Raw genomic sequence first — 20,252 nt, 5'->3', positions numbered from 1 at the left:
CTCAATCGCTACGGCGATGTTCCTCCTCCACAACAATGTAGGGGTCCGTCTCTTCCTCTCATGATTTATAGGATCCTGACTAGTCTCCCTGCTGCTGAAAAACATCCCCACAGCATGACGCTGCCTCCACCATGCTTCACCTTAGGGATGGTGCCAGGTTTTCCTCCAGACGTGACACTTGGCATTCAGGCAAGAGTTCAATCTTGGTTAGATCAGACCAGAGAATCTTGTTTCTCATGGTCTGAGAGTCTAGGTACCTCTTGGCATTTGAGCCAATCAGTTGTGTTGTGACGAGGTAGGGGTGGTATACAGAAGATAGCCTTTTTTGGTAAAAGACCAAGTCCATATTATGGCAAGAACAGCTCAAATAAGCAAAGAGAAACGACAGTCCATCATTACTTTAAGACATGAAGGTCAGTCAATCCGGAAGATTTCAAGAACTTTTAAAGTTTCTTCAAGTGCAGTTGCAAAAACCATCAGCCACTACGATGAAACTGGCTCTCATGAGGACCGCCACAGGAAAGGAAGACCCAGAGTTACCTCTGCTGCAGAGGATAAGTTCATTAGTGTTAACTGCACCTCAGATTGCAGCCCAAATAAATGCTTCACAGAGTTCAATTAACAGACACAGCTCAACATCAACTGTTCAGAGGAGACTGCGTGAATCAGGCCTTCATAGTCGAATTGCTGCAAAGAAACCACTACTGAAGGACACCAATAAGAATAAGAGACTTGCTTGGGCCAAGAAACAAGCAATGGACATTAGACTGGTGGAAATCTGTCCTTTGGTCTAATGAGTCCAAATGTTTGATTTTTGGTTCTAACCGCCATGTCTTTGTGAGATGCAGAGTAGGTGAAGAGATGATCTCTGCATGTGTAGTTCCCACCGTGAAGCATAGAGGAGGTGTGATGGTGTGGGTGCTTTGCTGGTGACACTGTCAGTGATTTATTTTGAATTCAAGGCACACTTAACCAGCATGGCTACCACAGAATTCTGCAACAACACACCATCCCATCTGGTTTGAGCTTAGTGGGACTATAATTTGTTTTTCAATAGGACAATGACCCAACACACCTTCAGGCTGTGTAAGGGGTATTTGACCAAGAAGGAGAGTGATGGAGTGCTGCATCAGATGACCTGGCCTGCAAAATCACCCGACATCAACCCAATTGAGATGGTTTGGGATGAGTTGGACCGCAGAGTGAAGGAAAAGCAGCCAACAGGTGCTCAGCATCTGTGGGAACTCCTTCCAAACTGTTGGAAAAGCATTCCAGGTGAAGCTGGTTGAGAGAATGCCAAGAGTGTGCAAAGCTGTCATCAAGGGTGGCTGCTTTGAAGAATCTCAAATATATTTTGATTTGTTTAACACTTTTTTGGTTACTACATGATTCCATGTGTTATTTTATAGTGTTGATGTCTTCACTATTATTCTAAAATGTAGAAAATATATAAAATAAAGATAACCCTGGAATGAGTAGGTGTGTCCAAGCTTTTGACTGGTAACAACATTGAGGACCGTATGTTTGCAGTGCATCATCTGGAGTTGCACCTAGCCAATGATAACTGATAAATGAAATATAGGTTGTTAGCGATGCGGTTGAGACTGAGGCGGGCCAAGTCAACAAGGTCCCCAGGGAGCTGCAGGGGGACGGGGAAGGGGTTGGCGTGCTTGAACTTGGGGAACCATCAGAAGATGCGCTGGTACTTCCTCATAGAGTGAATCTTGTCCCTGAAGATCTGGACCTTAAGTCTCGACATTTGGCATGATACCTGATGATACAGAACATGAATGAATGACACAAAAAGGGTCTGTCAATGAAATCTCTAGCTTCATATTTTAATGGTTTGAGAGCCACTGTTCTGAAAACTGTGGGACAAATCGCGCTCTCTCGCTCTCTCACACACACCAGTGTTACCCCTATATTCATTTAGCAGGGGCGGGCAACCGCTGCTAAATTGTTGCCGCACGAAATATAATAAATAAAAAAAACAATGTGGGGTTTGGTAAAATGTTGTCAGTATAAATATAAACGACTAAAACCAGATATAAAGTATGTAGAAAAGATAATGGACCTATATATTTTTAAGGCCAAGAGGCCAAGAGGGTCATTCAAATATTTGGTCGGAGACCACGCAATTGGCCACGCCCACTAGCTTGTCCCTATGCTAACTTTGCCACCGCTGCTGAAAAAAATCGTAGGGGAAACAGTAAACACACAACACAAACACACCACTGCCCCCCCCCCACCCCCCCAACCACCATAGTTCTCCATCTGTTCCAGCAGGTGCACCCCACACTCCTGCTGTCGGGGGTAGTGGTTGAACATGCACTGGATAAAGTTCCTGGGCACAAACACCTCCTTGGGGAAAACATCCAACAGCTTGTTGTAAGCTGTACGGTCCCGTTCCACACCGAACTGGCACCTTCTTCAAGGCTGCGTAAATGAACTCTACGTGACCTCGACGCCATATGCCCCTCTTACTGAAGACATCCACCACTCCGTTGAAGGTGGCTTTAGTCTTGGCCTTCCTGGCCACCCTCTCAAACAGGTCATCATGAGTTATCAGTGACTTGTCATTTATTCTATCCTCGTCCTCTTAGGTCTGTGGGTACGAGCTGGCTCTTATAACATCCAGGGCTGCCATGTTGAGGCACGCCTCAGTGCCTGTTGAGGACGAGGAAATGCATTGACAAGGAGATACAAGCAGTCAACATAGTTCAACAAAATGCATAAAAGGGTAACTTGATAAACCGTAGTGCAGGGCTCTCCAACCTTGTTCCTGGAGAGCTACTATCCTGTAGGTTTTTATTCCAACCCTAATCTAGTGCATTTGTTTCTAATAATGAATTGGTTTATAAGATGAATCAGGTTAGTTACAACTGGGGTTGGAGAGAAATCCTACAGGATAGCTCACCTGGAACAGGATTGGAGAGCCCTGCCATAGTGCTCCTAACCCTAACGATCATCCATCGCTATCCACTCAAATTTAACTACCATGTCGATGTGATTACCTGGGAAATTCCTATGGATTTAGGGTGTGACATACCTGGCCACAGGTGTTGTGTAGTGTAATTAGGGAAAATGCTGTGGCTGTCTGACTCAGGGTAGCATGTTGGACAGCTGCTCTGACAGAGGGGCCCAGGAACCACACACTCTGGAACCGTAGTAGACAGCAGGCACAGTTCATGGTACATGCATCATGTGGCTCCAACAAAAGAGAAAAGAGTGAAGCTGACATGATTAACAAGATAAACAGATGGGACGAATAGTACAGGGACACTGAATCTGCACTAATATTAATATATTGTGGCTGCTTGCAAAACATATGTGCAGATCAATCTCTGTGGTTTTGATGGGAGCATGACAAAACAGACATAAACACAGGAAAACATACTGTATATTTTACCTAGCTATAAGTAGCCATGTTCAATTTATGACTATGTCACATAGTATGTGACAATTCAACTTCTGAGTGACCTTAGAAGCTCGCAAGTTATACGTAGAGGTAAAAGTGTGGTGACATTAATCTCCATCGTATCAAGTCTCCTTCAGACATGTCAGTCCATGGGGATCTCCATGTAGAACCCTCGGATGCATTTCCTGGTTCAACCGGGTTTTTGTTCCCCCATCATAACAAAAACAAGGACGCCGAGCTTTAGTTCCGCCATCGTGTAGATGAAGATAAGTACAAAAACACGCCACCAGGTGGCAGGAAATCTCTGTAAAATGTATAATATCAGTTGAAGAACTTTTGGATGACAGGGGGTATAACTCATAAAGTAGTACTAAAACGTTTCAGTAAGGAGCATATTATTATTACATACACACATAGCCATCGCAAAACGCGGGGATAGTTATACCATACTTGTCTCCACGAGCATAATTTGGGAAATTCTGTATGTGAATCTATTGGGCGATTGTGCACTTGTCCCCCCAATGTTTAGCTCATTTCCTGGATTTGTGTAAAGTATTTGAGTGCATTATTTTTTTTTGGGGGGGGCACACAATCCTCTCTAGCAACTGCGCACGTTGCCATGCGTGTCTCCTCTCTTTTCTAAGGAAACAACTTCAGCACGAGCTCCCGAGTGTGACTTCTGACACGCTCCAGGGTCGAGTAGCAGCATGGAAAATACACCCCTAAACAAACTCCACTCCTAGAAGACAGTAAATAACTTCTGGGCAATCAGTCATGGATGGTTCTACGAATAGCCTAGGTAAGTAAAACATCTAAAATCGTATTTGTAGTTAACCATTTCAAATTTTGAGTTGCTACTTTCTGTATGTCAACCACACAGTTACTTATGTGGGTGTATCAGTCTGCAAAATCTCAAAGCAGCATGTGTAGTTTGTGCAAAACATACAATTGAAAATCTGAAAACACACCTTTGCAATTGTATAAAGGAGTAATAGCAATTTGATGATAACCTAGGGCCAATGATGTTATGTGCTTTCAGTTTGTAAGAATTTTGCTATGTTATTGTTCACTGTTTTCAATCATGAAAATTCACTTTGTTGTATCCTCTAGGTAGGTGTGAAACAAAGTAATTTATATCCCCCATCATCTCTATTGAGATAGGGTGTGCATATGGAGGTCTGGTTAATGGACTGGCAGATGTGGGAACAGAATGTTATCTAGAATGTTCTCTCCCAATTGGGTAGGATTCTAGATGACTTTTTGCCAGGTTAGCTCCTTAGTTTGTGGTCTCTTGACTGTTTCTATGGCAAGGCAACCCCATTAGCTACACCAATAAAGATAACAGGGATGCATTCAAATTGATTGATTTTAATGTGCATAGATGTATCACTCACTATAAGCATCTTGATCACGCTAAAACAACAGTCATATTCAAAGTTCTAGGGTGACAGTCCTATATGGAAGTTAGTTCAGTGCATTGATGAACAGGCTAGACAGAATTGAATCTGTCCAGAATTATGTCTGCATTTAAAGCCCTGTCAGAGTTCTACAGTCACTAGTTGTTGGACCACCATCTGCACTTGAGAAACTTCAAAGGTTCCTAGATCAAGCAAGAGAGAGGAACTATAACTATAAACAGCATATTGACGTGATGGGTGTTCAAGATTTTTAGTAGCCCTTTTACCCTATGATGCATGAACTAATTTGGGGGTACCTACCCATCTCTAACCCAAACATCTTTGGGCATGGTTTTAAATGGAAATAAACAGATATTCAGTTTGTGGCTGTTATTAATTGTTTTTCCCTCCATTTTGCAGTAGCAATGGTTATGCTGCTACCGCCTTGGCAATGGAACTTTTAATGGGTTCTACAAAGGTGTGGAATGGGAGCCATTGTGGCATATCTGTATCAGTCCCACCTTAGGTGCTGATGTTTTGTTTACCGTCTTGTAAGGGGGGGAGGGGAGGGGGGGGGTTTGAGAGCATCAAAACCGTGATGTATCATTCTATTTGGTATTTCATTAGGATCCCCATTAGCTGTTTCGAAAGCAGTAGCTACTTTTCCTGGGGTCCACATAAAACATATAACTTGACATAATACAGAACATTAATAGACAAAAACAGATCAAGGGCAGAACTACATAAATGTAAAAATGGCACACACACAGCCTACATATCAATACATACACACAATATCTAGGTCAAATAGGGGAGAAGCGTTGTGTCCCGTGAGGGGTTGATATATCTGTTTTTTGAAACCAGGTTTGCTGTTCATTTGAGCAATATGAGATGGGAGTTCCATGCAATAATGGCTCTATAATACTGAACGCTTTCTTGAGTTTGGGGACTGTGAAAAGACCCCTTTTGGCACGTCTGGTGGGGTAAGTGTGTGTGTCAGAGCCGTGTGTAAGTTGACTGCAAACAATTTGGAATTTTCAATACATTTATGTTTCTAATAAAAATAAGTGATGCAGTCAGTCTCTCCTCAACTCTTAGCCAAGCGATACTATCATGCATAGTATTTATATTAGCCCTCTGATTACAATGAAGAGCAAGACGTGCCGCTCTGTTCTGGGCCAGCTGTAGCTTAACTAGGTCTTTCTTTGCAGCACTTGACCACATGACTGGACAATAATCAAGATAAGACAACTAGAGCCTGTAGGACTTGCTTTTTTGTGTGTGGTGTCAAAAAAGCAGAGCATCTCTTTATTATGGAAAGACCTCTCCCCATTTTTACAACCATTGGATCTATATGTTTTGGTCCATGACAGTTTGCAATCTAAGGTAACAGCAAGTCATTTAGTCTCCTCAACTTGTTCAACAGTCATTCATTATCAGATTCAGCTGAGGTCTAGAGCTTAGGAAATGATTTGTACCAAATACAATGCTCTTAGTTTTAGAGACGTTCAGGACCAGTTTATTAATGGCCACCCATTCAAAAACAGACTGCAACTATTTGTTTAGGGTTTAGTGACTTCATTAGCTGTGGTTGTTGACACGAATATGGCTGAATCATCAGCATACATGGACACAAAGGCTTTGTTTAATGCCAGTGGCAGGTCATTGGTAAAAATAGAAAAGAGTAGAGGGCCTAGAGAGCTGCCCTGCGGTACGCCACACCCTACATGTTTGAAATTATAGAGACTTCCATGAAAGAAAACCCTCTGTGTTATATTAGATAGCTCTGGATCCAGGTTAAAAAGCCATAAAACATATGTTTTCTCAACAACAGTTTATGGTCAATAATATCCAAGGCTGCACTGAAATCTAACAGTAGAGCTCCCACAATCATCTTATTATCAATTTCTTTCAACCAATCAACAGTCATTTATGTCAGTGCAGTATATGTTGAGTAAATTGCGACTGACTGATCTACAAATAATATTGAGTAGTTAGTTAGTTAGTTAGTTAGTTATGATTTGTAGATCAATCAGTCTCGACTCGCCTTTAAAGTCGGCTGCAATATCTAACAGGCCCAATATCACATGGAGAGGCAGACGTCCGTTTAACAACTGTGGGTAATGCCTGTCTGTCAGTATGTTTTAGAGGTCGACCGATTATTCGCATGCCCGATTAATTAGGGCCGATTTTCAAGTTTTTGTAACAATCGGTAATCGGCATTTTTGGACGCTGATTATGGCTGATTACATTGCACTCCACGAGGAGACTGCGTGGCAGGCTGACTACCTGTTATGCGAGTGCAGCAAGGAGCCAAGGTAAGGTTCTAGCTAGCATTAAACTTATCTTATAAAAACAATCAATTTTAACATAATCACTAGTTAACTACACATGGTTGATGATATTACTAGTTTAACTAGCTTGTCCTGCGTTGCATATAATCAATGCGGAGCCTGTTAATTTATCATCAAATCACAGCCTACTTCGCCAAATGGGTGATGATTTAAAAAAAGCGCATTTGCGAAAAAGCACAATCGTTGCACCAATGAACCTAACCAAATCAAATTTTATTGGTCACATACACATGGTTAGCAGATGTTAATGCGAGTGTAGCGAAATGCTTGTGCTTCTAGTTCCGACAATGCAGTAATATCCAACGAGTAATCTAACCTAACAATTTCACAACAATTACCTTATACAGACAAGTGTAAAGGAATGAATAAGAATATGTACATAAAAAAATATATGAATGAGGGATGGTATAGAATGGCATAGGCAAGATGCAGTGGATGGTATAGAGTACAGTATATACATATGAGATGAGTAATGTAGGATATGTAAACATATAAAAGTGGCATTGTTTAAAGTGGTTAGTGATACATTTATTACATCAATTTTTCCATTATTAAAGTGGCTGGAGTTGAGTCAGTATGTTGGCAGCAGCCACTCAAATTTAGTGATGGCTGTTTAACAGTCTGATGGCCTTGAGATAGAAGCTGTTTTTCAGTCTCTCTGTCCCAGCTTTGATGCACCTGTACTGACCTCGCCTTCTGGATGATAGCGGGGTGAACAGGCAGTGGCTCGGGTGGTTGTTGTCCTTGATGATCTTTTTGGCCTTCCTGTGACATCAGGTGGTGTAGGTGTCCTGGAGAGCAGGTAGTTTGCACCCGGTGATGCGTTGTGCAGACCTCACTACCCTCTGGAGAGCCTTACGGTTATGGGCGGAGCAGTTGCCGTACCAGGCGGTGATACAGCCCGACAGGATGCTCTCGATTGTGCATATGTAAAAGTTTGAGTGTTTTTGGTGACAAGGCACATTTCTTCAGCCTCCTGAGGTTGAAGTGGCGCTGCTGCGCCTTCTTCACCACGCTGTCTGTGTGGGTGGACCATTTCAGTTTGTCCATGATGTGTACGCCGAGGACCTTAAAACTTTCTACCCTCTCTACTACTGTCCCGTCGATGTGGATAGTGGGGTGCTCCCTCTGCTGTTTCCTGAAGTCCACGATCATCTCCTTTGTTTTGTTGACGTTGAGTGTGAGGTCATTTTCCTGACAACCATAAACATCAATGCCTTTCTTAAAATCAATACACAAATAAAAAAATTTAAACACGCATATTTAGTTAAGAAATTCATGTAAGCAGGCAATATTAACTAGGGAAATTGTGTCACTTCTCTTGCGTTCAGTGCAACCAGAGTCAGGGTATATGCAGCAGTTTGGGCCGCCTGGCTCGTTGTGAACTGTGTTTAGACCATTTCTTCCTAACAAAGACCGTAATTAATTTGCCAGAAATGTACATAATTATGACATTGAAGGTTGTGCAATGTAACAGCAATATTTAGACTTAGGGTTGCCATCCGTTCAATAAAATACTGAACGGTTCCGTATTTCACTGAAATAATAAACGTTTTGTTTTCGAAATGATAGTTTCCGGATTTGACCATATTAATGACCTAAGGCTTGTATTTCTGTGTGTTTATTATATTATAATTAAGTCTATGATTTGATATTTGATAGAGCAGTCTGACTGAGCAGTGGTAAGCAGCAGCAGGCTCGTAAGCATTCATTCAAACAGCACTTTCCTGTGTTTGCCAGTAGCTCTTCGCAATGCTTGAAGCACAGCGCTGTTTATGACTTCAAGCCTATCAACTCCCGAGATTAGGCTGGCAATACTATAGTGCCTATAAAAACATCCAATAGTCAGAGGTATATGAAATACAAATGGTATAGCGAGAAACAGTCCTATAATTCCTATAATAACTACAACCTAAAACTTCTTAACTGGGAATATTGAAGACTCATGTTAAAAGGAACTACCAGCTTTCATATGTTCTCATGTTCTGAGCAAGGAAATCAAACGTTAGCTTTTTTACATGGCACATATTTCACTTTTACTTTCTTCTCCAACACTGTTTTTTGCATTATTTAAACCACATTGAACATGTTTCATTATTTATTTGAGACTAAATTGATTTTATTTATGTATTATATTAAGTTAAAATAAAAGTGCTCATTCAGTATTGTTGTAGTTGTCATTATTACAAATATATAATATATATTTGTAATATATATATTTATTTATTTATATAAATAAATAAATCGGCCGATTTAATTGGTATAGGCTTTTTTTGGTCCTCCAATAATCGGTACCTGCGTTGAAAAATCATAATCGGTCAAACTCTAGTGTGTTTCACTCACAGCTAACTAGAATATGTCCCACTTAGCACAGATCTGGGATCAGCTTATCCTACAGCAATTCTAACCTCAGCTATTTACGGCTTACGAAGTGAAACTGCCATCAGATCAGCACTATGTTTTATTCAGTCAGCAGGATGGGACTGTCAGTGTGCTTTCAGTGGGCTGTCAGTGAGTTTACTGTTAGGGATTGTGGGTATTAGGCTGAACTGTCCATAAAATCACAAATGTCTCTCCCCCCCATAGCTAGCTGATAATTCCATGCTGCCCTGTGTCGTGGACGAATCAGAATTAGTTGGGTAACATAGATAATTAAGATGTTTTATTAGTATAATATGCTTATTTGAGGTACTTGTCATTAGAAAGTGTCCATTGGACTCTGGTGTCTTTTCAGTTGCACGTCTACCTTAGCCGGGGCTCAGACACTTGGGGCCCAGAGAGGGGAGAGGTCAGACTTGTCATCATGGGAATGTGTCTTTACTTATTCTTAAACCATGTGAAGGGATGGCGTGATTAATGGGGAACCAATGACTTGTCTCCACAATGTCTGTGAGCAAGTCACTCCCTCCTTTTCTTTATTGTGGGGAGGATTATGGCAGTAAATGGACCCTTGTATGTCCTCTCTTAGATCTCACACTTATCCTGTGATAATATATGGCCTAGAGGCTCACTCCCCCCAGTGAGCCTGTCCAGGAGTGGGGTCAAGAGGGGGTTTGCTTGAGATGGGAGTATCTAGAGTTGACAATTGATATATGCCATTGGATGAAATAGTTCTGTTCAATACCGTACCAGGGAGGGACAGTTCTAAGGAGACCAGATACTGGTCTATATAATGAACCCTGTTGACATAGCAGTTACTGTCTGATGTGTTTTATTGATATCTGTCATACAAAACTTAACCTTTGTGAACTGTTACTAAGTATCTGTGGTTTGTCAATGTACGTTGAAGGGGGTGTATTGTTGCTATAAAAGATCCCTGTAGCCATTGGGTAATCACCTCATTCAATGATTCATTCGAGAGAGTGCATTATTGGGGGTCAAGTGCTTTTGCAAAAGTATCTTAATTAAGTATTAAAGATGTAGTTTTAACTCGGACTGGTGTGTTTGTAACTCCTCATTTGGTAATGCAGAAATTAGCCACCACACCTGTCATAAATCACTGTTGACTAGGGTCTGAGAACATGTTCGATAGCTTGCTTCTATCTGGACCTCTTCATTTGGTTATGGTTTTCATTGTGGTAGTCGGTAGAAGGTTTGTTCATAACTTGCTTTATCTACACATGAGAAAAAATGCAGGTGCTTTTGACATGGTTGACTATACCCAGCATCTCCTTTGCACTACCATCCTCTGTGTGTGTGTGTGTGTGTGTGTGTGTGAGAGATCATAGATCATACAGGTATTACTCTTAACATTTGATATCTCATCGCTTTATCTGCATGCAAAGCAAGTATGCTCTTGCAAAATTTCCCTCCGATTTTAAGTTTAGTGACACTGTGTTGAACCCAAACAGCTCAAGAGAAATCTCTGTGGGTGTTTGATGTTTATTTTCAATTGTTTTAATCCTCTTAATCTTGTGTTTAGCTTCAGTATTTGTGACCAATATTTAATCTTCAGCTAGTATCAAATACAGCGCATTCTACGGCAGGCTTTGGTGTGTCAAGGATTGATGTAGGTTGAGCAGCCGACGAAAATCCACACTTTTCCATCAGACAATGCTACTCTGAATTTTCTCATGCGATAATAAGATATGATCATAGGGCAGCGTTTTCTATTACATTTTAGACTGGGAGTAATAGCAGCAGACAGTATTCATTTCCCTGCATATATTCTCGCAGGTGGGGCTGAGTCTGTCAGTGTGTTCTGCAGTAATGTAGCTATATCGCTCTGTTTCGGTTCAGTGTGAAACGTTAGATGGAAGACTGCATCGCCCACAGCTCGTGCAGAGGTGTAAAGTAAGGCACAGGATGTATTGTGGTGGCATCATGCTCGTGATGACATGGGTCCCGGGGACAAGTGACGGGGACAGACGCTCTCTGTAGGTGGTGAATGCCACCCGCCACGGTGCATCACTGGAAAGGAGTTGACAAAGGGTGGGTGAAATGTGTGTGTGCGTGCACGGATGGACGGACGTGTTTAATTATTCTTATCGGGACCAGAAGTCCCAACTGGGGAAATGTTGTTAGTCCCCACTAGGTCAAATGCTATTTCTAGGGGGTTTAGGGTTATGGTTGGGAGCAAGGGTTAGGGTTTGGGTTAGGGAAAATAGGATTTTGAATGGGACTGAATTGTGTGTCCCCACAAGCTTAGCTGTACAAGGCTGTGTGTGTGTATGTGTGTGCTGTCAAGCCTTACTCTTGAGAGTCTGGGATGGAAAATAACCATCACGTCTCGATTTAAGACTGTTTCAACCACAATGAAGTAACAGTGATAAATCAGTCGAACAATCTGTTGAGGTTAGATTGCAAGTAAGGACTTTGGGATTTTCTTATCTTGATGTATCCAAACTATTAAGAGTAGAAAAAACATCTATAAAACGTAAAGATGAAAATGTCCTTATAGCCATAAAACCGCTATGTTGACACCAATTCAAACCTGGATTAAACTTTTTCCTTTTAATTAAACTACAGTTCTTCAAAAAGTCAGCCTGGGCAAAAGATTTATTTTAAATGTTTAACCTTTATTTATCTAGGTGAGTCAATTTCTTTACAATGACGGCCTGGCCAGTGACAACTGAGAAGTGCTGTGCAATACAAATAAAACAAAACATTAAATCACAGGACAAGACAGACGTCACAACACAGAAGCACATGGAAATATGACAAACAAAAGTCAATCCAGAACAGTTACAGCACAAGGAGAACAGATATCATAACACAACGCCTAGATGATGTTGCTGTAATTTCACTCTCTTCTGTGCCGAGTGGCCTGGGCCATCTGAGGTCTTGTGGGCGGTAAAGGGCTCTACACCAGGGATCATCAACTAGATTCAGACGTGGGCCTATTTTTATATATATTTTTTCTTTAGCGGATGGTTGGGGGGGGGCAGAACATACAGTTCATTCAGAAAGTATTCAGACACCTTGACTCTTACCACATTTTCTTTACATTTTTTAAACATTTATTTAACCTTTATTTAACTAGTCAAGTCAGTTAAGAACAAATTCTTATTTACAATGACGGCCTAGGAACAGTGGGTTAACTGCCTTGTTCAGGGGCAGAACGACAGATTTTTACCTTGTCAGCTCGGGGATTTGATCCAGCAACTTTTCGGTTTGCTGGCCCGACGCTCTAACCACTAGGCTGCCGCCACAATTCTTAAATTACAGCTTTATTCTAAAATGGATTAAATAAAACAAAATCCTCATCAATCTACAGACAATACCCCATAATGTCAAAGTGAAAACAGGTTTTTATTTACTAAAGTATTCAGACCGTTTGCTATGAGACTCAATTGAACTCGGGTGCATCCTGTTTCCATTGATCATTCAATTGATTGGACATGATTTGGAAAGGCGCACACACCAGTCTATATATAAGGTCCCACAGTTGACAGTGCATGTCAGAGCAAAAACCAAGCCATGTGATCGAAGGAATTGTCCGTAGAGCTCCGAGACAGGATTGTGTCGAGGCACAGATTTGAGGAAGGGTACCAAGAATACTTTCCAGATGCACTGTAATTACAAATATTTTGTGGACTGCAAATTGACTGCAAGAAGCCCAAACGTATAATGTTTGACTAAAACATAATAATTTCAAACCTTGCTTACAGTTGTATACGATCACGATTTCTTAAATCAAAATCACTTGGGGCTGATTTCCTGATGTGTTTACAGTGTGTTATATTATGTCCATTATGCTCAGAGAACTTGGGGGTCCAAATATAACCATCCGCGGAGTAAAGCGTAATTGTGTTTTCTTTTCCTACCAGTATCGTTGTTTATCAGTTATCATCAGTGTGATGGGATGGTTCTGATATTTCTTGGTGAAATGGCGTCCAACTCTATACAAACAGTGGCTTAAACTGATCCATGGAATAACAATTTGTTGAGGCGTTGTTTGAGTTGGAGTCACTATCATAAAGTCACCATAAATAATGAAGGAGAATGTAGTTGTGTATTTTACTACTGTTAGCCAGGCACTGCTTCGTCAAGAAACTATTTCCAGGTTTTGTTGATTTTATAATGGATTGAGGGAGAGAGTGGATGTGTGTATTATGAGAGAAAGAGAAAGGAACAGAAAGCCAGGGAGAAAGAGATAAAAAGAGAAAGACGTGAGGAACAGAGCTGCTCCAACATTCAATCAGACCAGAGACCACTCTCCACTCCAGATCTCCAGATTGCTTCCAGCCCCGTATAGTTTAGTCGTTGTGCATGTTTATGTTCCTCTCCAGCTTCCTTTGGGACTCACCCACGGGCCTTGGCTTGTCATGAGAAAATAAGTTGTAAAGACAAAAAAAATAGAAGCTGGGAAATTTGTGACAAGGCAGCTGGGTGCTTGTGTCCGTGTGTCCGTGTGCGTGTGAGCAAACAACCCTCTCCAGTGTTCTCTAACAAAGTGCAGCATTACTGAGCTAGACGCAGGTCTGGGCAATTCCAGTCCTCGGGGGCCTGATTGGTGTCATACTTTTCTGTCATACTTTCCTCCCATCCCTAGCAAACACACCTGATTTAAACTAATTGCATTCTAAACTGAAGATCATGATTAGTTGATTATTGGAGTCAGGTGTGTTATCTGGTGCTGGGGCAAAAGTGTGACACCAATCAGGACCCCGAGGACTGTAGTTTCCCAGGCCTGCTCTAGAGGAAACATAAACCCCTCTTCCTTTTCACTTCCTGGACATTCTATTCCCATCTGTTGCTCCGGCTCCCGTTCACAACCATAAATACCATACCTCCCCTAAAAACAGACCAAGAACACAAACCACTAATTACTTCCCGATGTGTTCAGGAGTGCTATTGGCTACGTTCTTGAACGTCCCCCTGAAAGATGGGTTGTTCCTAAGACTGCAACAGTTCTTGATCTTACTCATCACAAATGAATGAAGAATGATAAGGTATCTTACAGTAACCAATCTCTCCTTTGAGAGTGCAGACCTGCAGTACCTGCTGCAACAATGCAATGTACAGTAGTCCTGCAAGTTCCCAACTGTGCCTTTTGTACCTGCAAGTGGCCAGCCGGGCCTAACTGTACCTTTTTATAATGGCTAAGGTCTCACCCAGTTTTGTAAAATGTGCTCCCTTTACGTACCACACTGGTTTTGTACACATATTGAAATGGAACTCTTTATTAAAGGTTGTATTAGTGATGGAAGTTTTAATGGTTAGCATTAGCAACAGCAGCGGTATAATACCAGGCAAACCTTACATACACTGAACAAAAATATAAATGCAACATGTTGGTACAATGTTTCATGAGCTGAAATAAAAAATCCCAGAATTGTTCCATATGCACAAAAGCATTTCTCCATTGCCAAGATAATCTATCCACCTGAGACGTGTGGCATATCAACAAGCTGATTAAACCGCATGATCCTTACACAGGTGAACCTTGTGCTGGGGACAAAAGGCCACTCTAAAATGTGCAGTTTTGTCACACAACACAATGCCACAGATGTCTCAAGTTTTGAGGGAGCGTGCAATTGGCGCATGCTGACTGCAGGAATGTCCACCAGAGCTGTTGCCGGAGAAATTACCGTAATTTCCGGACTATTGAGCGCACCTGAAAATAAGCCGCACCCACTGAATTTAAAAAAAAAGTAGCAGCTTATAGTCCGGAAATTACGGTAATGTTAATTTCTCTACCATAAGCTGCCTCCAACGTCGTTTTGGAGAATTTGTCAGTACATCAAACCGGCCTCACAACCGCAGACTACGTGTAACCATGCCAGCCCAGGACCTCCACATCTGGCTTCATCACCTGTAACTCAGTAAAATCTTTGAAATTGTTCCATGTTGCATTTATATTTTTGTTCAGTGTATATTACATTGTCATTTATGCGATGGCTCAAGATTCTGTCCACATTCTTGGCTTCATCTTTCAAGCCCCCTTGGGATTTGATTTCTGACTCATAGCCACGTTTGCTCAGATCTGTGAGTTTTGGCATTTAATGCTAGTCTTGCTCCATTCGCCACAGATAATAGCAGTAATACTGTATTAATAACTTAATTTCTGTGTTTATTTAAATATGATAACTATAGTGACTATAGACCCATTATTCAGAGGTGCAGGCCCACACAATCTGAGATAAATCAAGACAACCTCTACATTATACACATTGTCATATGATTTTTGTCCTGTGTAAAGTTTGCGTGAGTCATTTTGTGTATGACGTTAAGCTTCTTTCCTGCAGAAACACTCTGGGTTTGGATTGTGGGAGTGTTGGTGCTTTGTGTGTGTGTGTGTGTGTGTGTGTGTGTGTGTGTGTGTGCGAGCGAGCAAAAACGAGGCAGAGAAAGTGATAGAACGATTGCATGGAAGAGTCTGTCTGAATTGGGAGGTGAATAAAATAGATCATGTTTCAGTGATCATTAACAGTACACATAGTCCATTGTAATCTCTTCTCTCTCCCAGCTGTTTCTCATTTCTAACTGTTAAAATTTTCGTCCACAAGTCTTAACTTCATGCTTCGCAGTTGATCGAATCAGCTGAGATTTGCCAAAAACGATGAGAGTTGAAAGACTGAAAAGGAATCTCTTCCGTGTTGCTGGCTTTTCATTTAGGTTTCAAGTCAGTGGATTGGAACAGAGGCTAATGTGTTACAACCCATTCCATAGAGATAGGCCTAAAATGTAAATACTTGTGTTCTATTTAAAGGTGCAGTCTGCAGAAATAACTCCGCCATTTCCTAGATGCAAAAATTCTAATAGTCTACTTAATTTCTGTTTGTGACAAAACAAGCAGTCATTCTGTAGAGAATTATTATACCATCTAAACAGCTGTGAAATATATTTTCCATAACAAAAATATTATATTTTCAGCTGTTTGAAGCTTAAGAATAGAAATAGCGCACATAGAAGAGATCTACAGTTTCTTAGACTTGCTTTCAATGAGTGACAGATTTATGACTCACATTTATATGTGAATTTGGTCGGGTCGCCCAAAAAGTTACATATTGCAGCATTAATTCTGTATCCCATACTGTGTTGTTTAGTATACACTCTGAGATTAGACCTCCTCGTTGGTTTAGGGGCCGTATTATCTGTAGGCCACAGAGCATCTACTCTTCACGGTGCTGGCGAATGTCAATATTCTTTAGTGCCCTAACTCAACCACTTGAGTCAGGTGTTTCCTGTCCTTGATGAGAGATTCTTGCTCTCCTGCTATATTCTAAGCCCTCTTCAAACAAGTGTGTGATGTCACGTGTTTGCCTATGCATGTCATCATGACCAAGTTCATTGAGTTCAATTACAGTTTGCCTCAGCGTGGAATTTAAACGGCAAGAATATTATGTATGTAGTATTATCAAAACCACGGTATAGTGCGTAACACTGCATTCTCTCATTTCATGTATTGTTCACAAAAAGCCTTTCGTGAACTAACACTCGCACTTGTCTTTTTTCCCTTTACTAGCACCTACTTAGCTGATAGCAACTTTGAGGAAAAATGTACTATGGTTGTGATATGTGGTTGTCCCACCTAGCTACCTTAAGAGGAATGCACTAACTATAATTTGCGCTGGATAAGAGCGTCTGCTAACTCAAATGTAATGTAAATGTATTCCTGTATCATCTTCCATAGCTGTTGTTGTTCTGTCTGTGTGGTGTGTTTCCAGTGAGAGGCTTGGTCTGGCCTTGTAGACGGCTGGTTCAGTCTCAGTCTGAACACAGACAGCAGAGAGAGTCTTCCTACCAGCAAGGCTCAATGACCCCATTGTGTATGGACTGGAGCTATGGTACTGGTCGTTGTGTGTGTGTGTGTGTGGGCGGGTGGAGTGAAGCCATGGTTCTGGTTTCAGAGATTGCATACGAAAGTGTGCGGGTGTGTGTGGGTGTATTGATTTGAAGCCATCACTGGAATCTGAAAATATATATTTTTTCTTGCAGGCTTCAAGGCGAGGGATGTTTAAATGCTTTCAAGTCGTTAAGCGGAACTGTTTCTCCTCTGGTGATGGATTGCATGTTCGCTTGGCCACTGCATTCTTATCCAACTGTTTAAAGTGTTATTTTTCCCTACGAGCCAAACCAGGCAAAACAGTCAAGTGCTCTAGGAGTTTTTAGGAAACGCTTCACCCAGTGCTCACTAGTAAGTAGGTGAGAGGCACTCAGTGAGAACCACTCCTCCTCTCAATGGAAATGAGCACACTTGGAGTTACAAATACTTACTATCAACAACAATGACTGTTAAATGATAGCTTAACTGCTACAGTGGATGATTCAGTAGCAGCATAGGTTATACCAGCTGTGGTGCCAGTAGGCAAAGGGTTAGGGACAACGTAAAGAGAAGGTATCATGCTGTGAGTCACTTACATACCATTAACAAAACAATAAGAGCCGTGGCTTGATTATGAGAATTTCCAGTTTTTGGGGATTTTCGCCAAAATGTAAATCCATAGAATGACCCTTCTGGAGGAAAGGTTGTTGACAATACTTTACATTTTGTATCTAAAAGCATAATTGAGAAATAATTGATCAAAGTTTACATATTTATTAATTATACATCAGCCTTACCCAGGCCTCCTTTAAGACTCCATAAGTTTCATCTGTATGTGTTACAAAGCAAAAATTGGTGTCATATGAAGCTTTACCGCTTGGGCTGTAATATGAGTAGTATTTTGATTTCAAGAAAAATAAATTACATGAATTTAAGATGGCCGACCGTTGTTTTCAACGTAATCTACTCACGTTCGCATAAGCCTTTTGGTGGTTGCTGCCATCTTTCTAGCTCCAGTTTTACTGGGACAACTACGCCTGCACACTAGCAGTGTTCATTTTGGCACTCTTTTGATTTGGTCAGTTTGACTAAAATATCATTGTTTTAGTCACATTTTTGTAGTTTGAATAATTATTTGGTCTAGTTATTGTCAATGTTGAAAACAGTTTAGTGAACTAAATGCCCTTTCTTTTTTGTCATAGTTTAGTCACATCTTATTTTTATTGCCTCATTAAGCTATCGTAAACGTAGTGCCTTCGGAAAGTATTCAGACTCTTTGACTTTTTCCATATTTTGTTACGTTACAGCCTTATTCTGAAATGTATTAACTTGTTTCCCCCCCATCAATCTACACACAATACCCCATAATGATATCACAATACCCCATAATGATATCACAGTACCCCATAATGATATCACAATACCCCATAATGACGAAGCAAAAACAGTCTTTTAGACATTTTTGTTCAAATGTATACACACAAACAAACAAAAAATATCACATTTACATAAGTTTTCAGACCCTTTACTCAGTACTTTGTTGAAGCACCTTTGGCAGCGATTACAGCCCCGTGTCTTCTTGGGTATGACGCTACAAGCTTGGCACACCTGTATTTGGGGAGTTTCTCCCATTCTTCACTGCAGATCATTTCAAGCTCTGTCAGGTTGGATGGGGAGCGTTGCTGCACAGTTATTTTCAGGTCTCTCCAGAGATGTTAAATCGGGTTCAAGTCCGGGCTCGGGCTGGGCCACTCAAGGACATTCAGAGACTTGTCCCGATGCCACTCCTGCATTGTCTTTGCTGTGTGCTTAGGGTCGTTGTCCTGTTGGAAGGTGAACCTTCGCCCCAGTCTGAGGTCGTGAGTGCTCTGGAGCAGGTTTTTATGAAGGATCTGTCTGTACTTTGCTCTGTTAAATCAATCAATAAATAAAATGTATTTATAAAGCCCTTCTTACATCAGCTGATGTCAGTATGTGATGTGCTGTACAGAAACCCAGCCTAAAACCCCAAACAGCAAGCAATGCAGGTGTAGAAGCACGGTGGCTAGGAAAAACTCCCTAGAAAGGCCAAATCCAAGAGAGGAACCAGGCTTTGAGGGGTGGCCAGTCCTCTTCTGGCTGTGCCGGGTGGAGATTATAACAGAACATGGCCAAGATGTTCAAATGTTCATAGATGACCAGCAGGGTCAGATAATAATAATCACAGTGGTTGTCGAGGGTGCAACAGGTCAGCACCTCAGGAGTAAAATGTCAGTTGGCTTTTCATAGCCGATCATTCAGAATATCTCTACCGCACCTGTTTTCTCTAGAGAGTTGAAAACAGCAGGTCTGGGACAAGGTAGCATGTCCGGTGAAAAGGCCAGGGTTCCATAGCCGCAGGCAGAACAGTTGAAACTGGAACAGCAGCACGACCAGGTGGACTGGGGACAGAGAGAGTCATCAGGCCAGGTAGTCCTGAGGCATGGTCCTAGGGCTTAGGTCCTCTGAGAGAGAGAGAGCATAATTAAATTCACACAGGACACCGAATAAGACAGGAGAAATACTCCAGATATAACGGACTGACCCTAGCCCCCTGACCCTAGCTCCGACACAAACTATTACAGCATAAATACTGCAGGCTGAGACAGGTGGGGTCGGGAGACACTGTGGCCCTGTCCGCTGATACCCCCGGACAGGGCCAAACAGGCAGGATATAACCCCACCCACTTTGCCAAAGTACAGCCCCCACACCACTAGAGGGATATCTTCAACCACCAACTTACTATCCTGAGACAAGTCCGAGTATAGCCCATGAAGATCTCCCCACGGCACGAACCCAAGGGGGGGCGCCAACCCGGACAGGAAGACCACGTCAGTGACTCAACCCACTCAAG

General features: G+C 41.6%; 1 protein-coding gene and 1 long non-coding RNA gene across 4 annotated transcripts in view; one reads left to right on the top strand and one right to left on the bottom strand.

The window, feature by feature from the left end:
- Positions 1–1,811: 1,811 nt before the first annotated feature.
- LOC106608604 (uncharacterized) lies at positions 1,812–3,576 on the bottom strand. Its single transcript, XR_001329547.2, has 2 exons — positions 3,050–3,576; positions 1,812–2,667 (listed from the first exon to the last, which is right to left on the bottom strand). It is a non-coding gene; the product is annotated as an uncharacterized lncRNA (long non-coding RNA).
- Positions 3,577–3,875: 299 nt separating this feature from the next.
- The window catches only part of eml3 (EMAP like 3), a 41,216-nt gene continuing 24,839 nt past the window's right edge, over positions 3,876–20,252 (top strand). The window contains exon 1 of one of the 3 annotated variants that reach the window (XM_014206607.2): positions 3,876–4,217. In XM_014206607.2, the coding sequence (XP_014062082.2) occupies positions 4,193–4,217 (25 nt within the window). In that variant the 5' untranslated portion in view covers positions 3,876–4,192. Of the gene's footprint in view, positions 4,218–11,322; positions 11,601–20,252 lie in introns of those variants that run through there. The other 2 variants (XM_014206609.2, XM_014206608.2) reach the window with 2 other exon arrangements.

This window comes from Salmo salar, chromosome ssa07, assembly GCF_905237065.1.
Source record: "Salmo salar chromosome ssa07, Ssal_v3.1, whole genome shotgun sequence".
In the NCBI taxonomy this organism is placed as follows: domain Eukaryota; kingdom Metazoa; phylum Chordata; class Actinopteri; order Salmoniformes; family Salmonidae; genus Salmo; species Salmo salar.
The sequence above is the reverse complement of the archived record's forward strand: the minus strand, read 5'-3'. Positions and strand labels throughout refer to the sequence as shown.